Source organism: Galeopterus variegatus, unplaced genomic scaffold (assembly GCF_000696425.1).
Source record: "Galeopterus variegatus unplaced genomic scaffold, G_variegatus-3.0.2 Scaffold8399, whole genome shotgun sequence".
NCBI classification, from domain to species: Eukaryota; Metazoa; Chordata; class Mammalia; order Dermoptera; family Cynocephalidae; genus Galeopterus; species Galeopterus variegatus.
The window spans coordinates 100938-111100 of NW_007734510.1; the positions used below are offsets into that span (position 1 = coordinate 100938).

The 10163-nt window shown below is 45.1% G+C and overlaps 1 protein-coding gene across 1 annotated transcript in view; it reads right to left on the reverse strand.

Moving 5' to 3' along the window:
• Nucleotides 1–1783: 1783 nt before the first annotated feature.
• Nucleotides 1784–10163, reverse strand: part of LOC103608409 (protein-cysteine N-palmitoyltransferase HHAT-like) — a gene marked incomplete at both ends in the record, with an annotated part of 12777 nt that continues 4397 nt past the window's right edge. The window contains one exon of the mRNA XM_008592846.1: nt 1784–1955. Coding sequence (XP_008591068.1) covers nt 1784–1955 — 172 coding nt within the window. The remainder of the gene's footprint in view (nt 1956–10163) is intronic.

A 10163-nucleotide genomic window follows, 5' to 3' on the forward strand; every position in this document is an offset into this window, starting at 1 on the left:
ACAACAGACGTGCATCGTATGTGTGCACTGGCATACTATACAACAGTAGAAGTAAGTGGTACCTGTTAACATGCACCAACAGAGATGCTTCTCAAAAACAACCTTAAGCAAAAAAACTCAAATCACAGAAGTATGCATCGCACCAAGTATGAATCTACTTACGTGAAGATGTCTTAAAATATGCAATTTGGGGGGATTTAACTGTGGTGAAAGTATAATAACAAAGAAGGGAATGATAAACGCAAAAACATGGTTATCTTTGCAGAGAGGGTAAGAGAGGCTGGTGGGATTGGAGGTTCAGCGAGCAGCTTACAGAACTCTGGTGAGCTCTTAAACTGAATAGTAGATACACAAATGAATCATTGGCGACATCTCTGAGTCAGTAAATTTACCAACCCTGGTGCTGATTCTAGGAGTAAGTGTTACATGATACAACTTTTCTGTATTATTGTTCAAGCCCCATCTTGAGTTGTGTTTTCCATTACTCATAGTTAAAATACTCAAACTGAAACAGTCTCTTCATCTGGATGCTGCCCAATGGCATCTGACTTGGTACAAACCATCGTTTAGTCCCATTCTGTTTGTGTGACTGTAGCATTAAAACCTTAGAATATCAATTACTCCCAAGGATAAAAAGATTTGTTTGGAAAGAAGAGACTGTCATTAAAACAGCTCAGCATTTTTTCCATTCTAAAAGGCTTCTTCCTTGGAAACATTCTGATTAAGCATGTGTGACACTGAGGACAATCAAGATAAAACAGATCTATAAATCACTAAAAAGATAAGGAGTCAGGCTTGTACTCCTGCCCTCGGCAGGGTGCAGCTTAATCTGCCTGGAAGATCAGACATTTCCCTTCGGAGCTACAGGCTGGAGGTCAGACCACAGGCGGAATTCAGCCACTGCAGGAGTTCTCCAAAGAAAAGAGAAAAAGACGTGAGGAAATTGAGTTCAGAAAGGGGCCGAGTCTTTGCTGTTTTGGCCAGAGGAAGAAAGAACAATGGTTTCTCTACAGACAAATCCTAGACTGGAGACTCCACCCGGCTGAGGAGATAAGACTTCCACCCCACCTCACTGGCAAATACAAAGAAAAGGGTGGATAAGAAGGGGTTAGCAGCAAAGGTAAGACACACACACCATTTATTCTGTCTGCCAGGCACTTGATGAGGGCCTCCCTCAACATGTGTCACTTCATCTAACCCTCAGAACAGTGCTGCAGAGGGAGGTCTCCTCTTTTTAACAGATGAAGATGCTAAAGCTCACAGAGTCTTAATAACCTGCCAAAGGGCACCTACTGGTGGCGGTGGAGCTGGGACTCAAACCTACAACTGTGTGACTCTAATGCTCACACTTCTTCTTTTATGCCTTACCCATGAACAAGGAAGCCTGCAGGACAACTCACTCGGGAGCATGACCTCTTAGAATGGGCTCAAAGGCTGCCCCCAGCGACTCTTGCCCTCTGCTGCCCAATGCAACACTGGCCATGCCAGGAGCACAGGGACCCAGCTGAGGCTGGGTAGGATTCCATTATAAGGAGGGACGGCTACCTTCCTTGGTTCCCAGACCAAAGGCACAGCCCTCACCTCTGTCAACCTCGTCAAGCACCTCACACATACATAATCCTGGCCACAAGAAGAATAAGGTAAAAAAAAAGGGTGGGGGGAGTTGGAGGGAGGGGAGCAGCAGGTTGCTCAAGGCCACTGCACCCCTGCCTGCCCCCAGCCCAGCTTCACTCTGAGGCTAACTCTTGGTGCTTGTCCTACCGATGGTGACTGCCACAATTACCTAAGGTCCAGCAAGAGACGGCCTCCAGCAGGGGGATGCTGCTGTAGATGGCGTGCATGTACAAAAGGTGAACCATCAGCTCGGCCAGCCCCCACCAGCACAGCAGGCGGCCCACGCCCCGGGCCAGCACGCAGAGGCGGGGCTCCAACGACAAGTCGTCCTGCTGCTGCATCTGAAGTGGAAACACAAGAGGTCACCGGATTGTGCCTCGCAAAGGATTCTCCAGACAAACCTCCCACAAATGTTATGGCCATATCTACTCACGGAGGGCTGGTTTGCCTTCAGAGCACTAACTGTTCTTGGGTGAAGAAGTCATATCTGAGTTTGAAAACTGTCCCAGAGTAAGAAAAGGGTGGGGTCAACATGCTAGCCTAGTACCAAGAACCAAGGACAAGTTCTGCATCCCTGAGCTCCAGTGACAGCCATGCAAAACCCTGGAGTGGGAGGGCAGCACCATGGGTAGTATTCCCCTTGGACCTGGGGGTCTCTTCAGGCTCCAGGTGTCACCCTGCCGGTCTTCATCCATCACCCCCTCATGTCTGAGGCTGGTAAAAGTAGGGCCCTATCAAAAAGGGGCACAGGACTAGTAAGGGAAAAGGAGAATGACATATGGAGTCTGGGGGGGGGGATTAAGCACGGTGTGTCATTTTCCTTAAGTTGTTTTTGAAACAAACAAGGACAGTGCATGGGGCAAGCACCTTGCCGCTGGGGTAGTGTAATAGTTAAGAACATGGACTTTAGAGTAGACTAAATCAGGATCAAATTCTAGCACAACCATAGAGCTGTGTGATCCTGAGCAAGTTACTTAACCTCTCTGAGTCTTGGTTTCCTCATATATAAAGTGGAAAAAAAATTGCTGTGATGATTAAATATGGTAAAGACTATGAAGTGGTAAGTACAGTGCCTGGGATATAAAAAGCACTGGATACTTGGTAATTAATATCTGATCATTATGTGTCTCTTATGTGTGCCTTTTTCACATCCTGCCCTCATGGCAGCCCAGACTATCTGCTACAGGGCAGCTTAGGAGACGGTGCAGAAACAGAACCCTAGGTGAGAGAGGGATGCTGCGATTGTTCACCGATGTAGACAAACTACTGAGAGTACTGAATTGTGTGGGTAATACAAACAAAAACAAAATTCTGCCAAAATAGCCTGGTTCTGTGGTCTTATCTTCAGTTGTTTAGGGATGCACAATAATTTAAAACACACAGATTCGAGGATTCCTAAACATGCTATAAAACTGGAAGTCAATTCAATTTCAGCCTTAACACAATGAGACAATGAACACAGAAACACGAGAGCGCGTGGTATGTGTTCTGGATCTCACAGTGACAAGATTTTAGTAGACCGAAGGCTGCCGTGAAAGGCAGAGGCGAGGCTAATGCTAACTGATGAATCTGGGTCTGCAAACATCAGCTGGCGGAGGAAATGAACTTGATACAGCGTGTGACAATTAGGGCTCACGACACTAAGTAAACAAGAAAGGCCCACTGCTAGGGGAAGGTGACCCTGAGGTCCCTCTTCAACTTCTCTCTCCTCTAACCATCAAGGTGTGGAGGGCCTGCCACAGCCAGGAGAGTGGCAGGCACTGCCGTGAGAGAGGGAGACAGAGCCACACTCCAGGGGATTTCGTTTTACTCCATTTCTAAACATACATTCTACCACTTTCTCAAACTGTCCTCCTACAGCAAAAGCCAGACTAAGAGATTCTGGCTGATTCAGTGGCCTTACAATAATCTGCACAAATGGCTTTCTTACCAGGAAAGGTTGTTGGTTTAAATTTTTAATGTAAATTAATAAAACTAACAAGAAATACCTTTTTCCTTGTTTCCTTCGGTTCACTTCAGCAAGATATTTTGTCCAGCCATACCCACCCACATTGTCAGCAAACAACAGTAACTCTTATAAAGGATTCACCTGGTCAGTTTTGATGGGGGAAAAGCATCACTTGGGAAGGGTTTTCCAAGAAGGAACACTGGGCATATTGGGGTATCTGCAGACGTGTACTGATCAGAGCCAGCTGCACTGCGGTGAGCCAAAGCAGCCCCCTTTCTGGGCAGAAACTGAGCATGGTTTTGGTGTGAATCCTTAGAGTCTGCACACTCTGAGAAACCCTAGAGAGTCTACAGCAGTGGATCTATAATCCAGTAAATCCTTAGTGCAGAAACACCTACCTGCAGGATCATTCCTGTGTTATTTAATTGAGGAGAAAAAAAAAAAAGGAACCCAAATATCTAAAAGCAGGGGACTGGTTAAATGCATGAGAACACCTGATTGCTATGCAGCCATGAAAACTATTTTTGTTTTAATGTGCATAAAAATAACGAAAGGCTGGAAACACATATACCAAGATGACAAAAGTGGAGATCTTTGAATGATGGCATTTTAGTTATTTTTGAAAATTAAAGTGGATTTTTGTAATCAGGGAAAAGGTAATGTAACTTTACAATATTGTGAAAACATCGGCCACCGCTGCTCGTGAGACAGATGGATTCAAGGCCCCGCTATTTCTGCATCCTGCTTCTATTGTCAGGGAGGCCTGGCATCCTCTATGAGCAAATATTCATCTCACTCTTTTATGCTACACAAATCTTTACTTCCTGCCTTCCCACCTCACTCTTCGGTTTTCTTAGCTATGTACTGGGTTCCTCTTTGTACTTTCAACCCTTTCCCGGCTCTCTAAAGCAAATTAATATTAACTTAGTGACCATCAGCAAATGAGGAAATGATTCCAAACATAGTATTATGGTCTGTATGTTTGTGTCCCCCCCAAAATTCATGTTGAAATCCTGATCCCCAAAGTGATAGTATGAGAAGGTGGGGCCTCTGGGAAGTGATTAGGTCATGACGGCAGAGCTCATGGGATGAATGCTCTTATAAAACAGACCCCTGCAGAGCTAACCAGACTCTTCTACCATGTAAGAAGGTGCCATTCTATGAACCAGGAACTGGGTCCCCGCAGACAGTGAATCTGTTGATGCCTTGATCTTGGACTTTCCAGCCTCCAGAACTGTGAGAAATAAATTTCTGTTGCTTATCAGCCACTCAGTTTATGGTATTTTGTTACAGCAGCCCAACTGGACTAAGACAGAAAATTGGTACCAAGAAGTAGAAGTACTACTGTAACAAATACCCAAAAATGCAGAAGTGGCTTTGGAACTACGTAATGAGTAGTGGCAGGAAGAATTTTGAGGCACATGCTAGAAAAAGCCCAAATTGCTATGAATGGACCTTTAGGGTCATTCTGGTGAGGGCTCACCAGGAACGGAGGAGAGCTGTAGAAAAAGCCTCACCCTTCCTAGAGAAAGTGGTCATGAACAGAACGCTGGTGGAAACATGCATGGTAAAGGCCAGTCTGATAATGTCTCAGGTGGAAATGAGGAACATATTACTGGAAACTGGAGGAAAGACGATCCTTGTTATAAAGCAGCAAAGAACCTGGCTGAGTTGTGTTTATGTCCTAGTGTTTTACGGAAGGTAGAACTTCGAGTGATGAAATTAAATATTTAGCTGAAGCTATTTCTAAGTAAAGTGTGAAAAGCATAGCTTGCCTCCTCTTGACCATTAATAGTCATGTGGCAGAAGAGAGAAATGATTTAAAGATGGAATTGTTAATCAAATGGGAAGCAGAACTTAAAAGATTTGGAAAATTCAAATGGAGTAAGACATAGTATCCATTAGTCTTTGGAGGCTGGAAGAGTTCACACCAGGGCAATTGACAAGACTAAGACATGAAGAGGCACCAAAATCACTCTAGACCTATGGACAAGCCTTTCTTGGTGCGCAAACTCTTGGAGAGAAGCAAGTTGTCTGGCTGAGTAGGATAATAGCCTCAAAAGCAGTGTTGACAGAAGACAATCTTCAACAACTGGATGTCTCGGTTTCTAAATAAGCAACTATGTGCACGGCCTGCAGGCCCCTGAACATAAGGCTACCCCAAGCGCAGGTCCTCTGGAGACCAGACCTGCACTTGAGGCCTCTGAGGACCAGTGGGTATGAAGCCCCATTCCTGGAAAGAGAGATGGCAGCTGGTTTAGAGGGGAGCCCAGACGAGGCCAGGACAAACAGCCCACAAGGCAGTCAAGAAAATACATCCATCCAATCCCCTCTCAGCTCCAGGCAATCACATTTCGAGATCAATTCAGAGACCTCCTTCCCTCCCCAAACCATGTGCAATCTAAAATGACATAAATATCTATAATTAAGAAGAGCCATGAGGTGCATTTTGTGGCTGACTGGCTTCCCAACGACAACCTACCTACTTTCTACAGGCCAAAACTTCCCTACCAGTCTTAATAAGGCATAATTACATGCCACTATAGAACAAAAAGGGCTAGACTGTTCTCTGCAACACTCTCTCATTCCGAGCAACAGAAATGTTCTTACTCAATTGTACAAATAAACATAGCAGAGGACAACAATCCAACTTTTCATTTTATTAGCTTTTACCTATTAAAAAAAATGGTTTTCATCTTTCTTTAGATTCCTGTCATTATTACCGTCCATTCATACCTTCAATCTAGTTGACTCCCTTGTATTTAGAAACCTCACTATTTGTCCCTTGTGAACCCAGCAGGACAGACAGATGTGCCACACAATTGTTTAACAAGTAGGGCTGTTCTCTTGTCTGCAAAGTATTTCATTCGAGATATCTCAAACCTAGGGGATTGCCAATCTTAAGACCATCGAAAACTGCCATCATGGAAATTTTAAGTTCAGGTTCCACTAAAAAAACAGACATTAACTCATCTGCAAAGTGCATTTTAAAATGCATTATATTTTAAAAGCTCACTTCATGCAAACTGCATAAAAGGGAATATCGAAGCCTTTCTCTCTCTTTCAAAGATATTCTGATGATTAAAGATGACCATTCTCAAAGATGAAAAGTCCTTTCCCTTCACACATAAATGATACATATGTTTGAGGGCACCACAGACATTAACTCATCTGCAAAGTGCATTTTAAAATGCATTATATTTTAAAAGCTCACTTCATGCAAATTGCATAAAAGGGAATATCGAAGCCTTTCTCTCTCTTTCAAAGATATTCTGATGATTAAAGATGACCGTTCTCAAAGATGAAAAGTCCTTTCCCTTCACACATAAATGATACATATGTTTGAGGGCACCAAACAAAAGCCTTACCCAGAGTCAATTATTCAGCTGTGCCACCTCTGCCTCCAACTTTCTCTCTTCTCTCTGCTCAAGTCCAGGGGCCTTGCAGCAGGAGTCTTATTCCTTTACAGCAGGGCAGCTTCTCTGTATTCCACAGTCACAGGCCACACCCCTACTCCCAGCAAATCTCTTCCTAATCAGACCCCTCATCGTCCCCTCCCCAGCCATCTGGACCAAGGCCAGTGATGCACACCCGCTCCCAGAACAGCAAGCAGGACCTGCAGCTGGTACTGCTGCTGTAAGACTGGAACTGGTCCAGCCAGCTTGAGCCTCCAGACCTGCAGGCCACTCTCCATCCTCTTACTTTTTTTTTTTTTTTTGGTGGCTGGCCAGTACAGGGATGGAACCCTGGGCCCTGGTGTTCTCAGCACCACACTCTACCCAACAGAGCCAACCAGCCAGCCCTCCATTCCTAATGAGTGTCACATCAAGTCAGCATGATAAGGCTCACGTCTTTGTTCCTTCCACCCAGTCTGTATTCTTGCAGTCTCTCTTTCCTCTGTTTCCCCGTCTATAAAGGGGCAACAAGTGCATCTCTCTCTTAGGGTGGCTGTGGGAATGAATCAAATTAGAACGTGTAAAGCCTGGCTCTGAGTAAGTGCTCAGTGGAATAGTTAGCATTACTCCAGGAGCCCTCTGGAACCAGAGCCCACCCTACACCCTGAACAGATCTTCTGGGACATTGACTGCCCAGCTCTTGCCAGCGCCAGCCACTCAGGGGCTGGGCCTGCCCCGTACCTGCAGCAACTGCCTGGGTCTCTCTTCAAAAAGCTGGAACCAGCACACTGGCCTCTTCTGAGGCCAAGGATGGCCACTGCCCAGTATCCCCTGTGGTTGTGCCCACCTTCCCAAGTGGACACCCAGAGTCTCAGTTCTGGCCTAAACTCACCCAGAATTGCCACATGCTTTTGGCTAACAATACAAGAACAACAATAACAGTAATAGTTAACACTTTATGCATCAAGCCACATCACCTATGCAAAATCATTTAATCTTTACAACAGTGCTGAGAGGAAGGTACTATATGCTCTTCCCACTTTCAGAAAAGAAAAGCAAGGCATAAATAAAGTAAGTAACTCACCAGACTCTCAAGCCAAAGCAGAGCAGGGATTCAAACCCAGGGAGCTGGGCTCCAGAGCATTAACTCTCAACCTTGAGGCCAAACTCCCTAGTTGGGCACTGGCTCCTCCCCACAGTCTTCAGCAAGGAGCAGTGCCCTGGCCCACCACATTCAGACTTAGCATCCTCCGCCCAACCCTACCCACACTGCATAATTCAACCTGTTAAGATGTATAAACAGCACGTCCTGCCCTTCACTAAAACCCCCTGGATCCCCACCTCCCCCCGGCTCAGTACCTGAGTTTCACAGAACCACGGGAGAAAAATAAATGGGAGCCAGGTCTCTGAAACTCTAGATGCTATCGAAATGGTCTTCGAGTTAAGGCGCTGAGGCTTTGTATGTAATGTGCAAAATTTTACCTGTTTGAGACTGATTTGTGCAGATTTCACATACCTTCCATTACAGAAGACTTCCCTAATTTTGTGTATGCAAATTTTTGTGCTAAAAAATTGGGTGAAAGATACATCCTCCAGGGGCATGCCTAACACCGACATTTATCATTTGGAGTTTGCAGATTCCCACCTGGATGCGGTTTTTCCTCCTGGGCTATTTTCGCAATAGGGCTCTGCTGCCCCCTGGTGGTGCAGCTTCATTCTCCCGCTCTACGTTGTTTTTAAGTACTGACCTGACAACCGAAGAAGGAACCCTGAATTTCAGTATTACCAATCCTTACATCTCAAGGCATTTCATGCGTTCATTCACTCAAGCACTCATTCAGAGAAAACCTCGCTTACAAGTTCTCCCAGTTAGTTTTCTTCCTCCCCTCCCAGCCTTTTCCTTCCCAGCCTCTCTGAAGGAACCCTTTCAGTACTAGACCAGCTTCTAGTTTAACCCCTCCCCTTTTAAAACCCACCTTTCCCATAGGAGGTAAACATCTCACAGGTAGCCTCAACAACTGCGGAAATGTCCCAGCTTTTTTATTCACCCTGCAGCTTTCTCAACATTTGCCCTTTTCTGGATTGACTTTTCTATGAAATTCCCAGACCACAGAGAAAGGTTTCAATTTACCTTTCCAAGTTCCCTGCATTCAGCAATTGTTACCATCTGGGAAGGGGTAAAAAAGAGAGGGGTATGACACAGACAGAACCCAGAGTCTCTATACCTGAGCCCCTATAGGAAGAAACCACCCCCTTCTCTTCCCCAGAGAGACAAGAGAACAAGAGCCTGGGGCTAAGAACTTGGGTGAGCAATAATCTCAGTGCTTGCTTCTGTGTGACAGAGGCAGGGCCCTACCATAGGCCTCTAATATTCCTGCTAGATCCTAAAGGGCACAATCTGAAAGGTGGAGATGAGAAATTAAAAGAACAATTATTTTGCTTAACAACAAAGTGCAGATCCCACAGGGCAAAGCTCCTCATGAATAAGAGGCAGTTAGGAAAATGATTATTTCCTCCTAATGGATTCGGTCTATGTTTCTCTGAGAATTACTGTCTGTCTTCAGGAAAGAGATGTCTCTGTGTGGCTGTCTAGTCCCAAAGTCAATGGCTGGAAAACTGCGAAGAATTCAAGTCACAATGGTGGGGAGACTGGAAACAAGACAAAACTTGGAGGGCCTGAACCCACCCTATACTGTGCCTGCCCCCCCCCTCCCCCACACACACACCCTACTCTTCCCGGGAACTTAGGATAGTGGTTCTCAACCTCTAGCCTGCATCAGAATCACCTGAGGACCTGTGAAACCACAGTGCTGGGCTCCATCCCAAGGTTCTGAGTCAGTAGTGGGGTGGGGCCTGAGAATTTGCATTTCTAACAAGTTCCCTGGCAATGCCGATGCTGCCAGCCCAGGGGCCACGCTTTGCAAACCATTGAATTACATAATCAGCTGCCATCGCTAAAACACCTCTGTCTTTTACACAATAATTCTAAACACAATTCAAATGCAGATTTGAAAAGAATGATCCTATGTAACCCAAAACAAAGTATGAGAAGCCATACACTAAACATATATCTGCCTGAGAATATCAATTTCACTTAGATTTCTGGAAGGAAAAACATTATATACCTTCACTGGCAACTTTAGAACATTATGGTATTGTTATAATGCAGAAATATACTTTTGAATACAGTACATAACTTAGTGGAA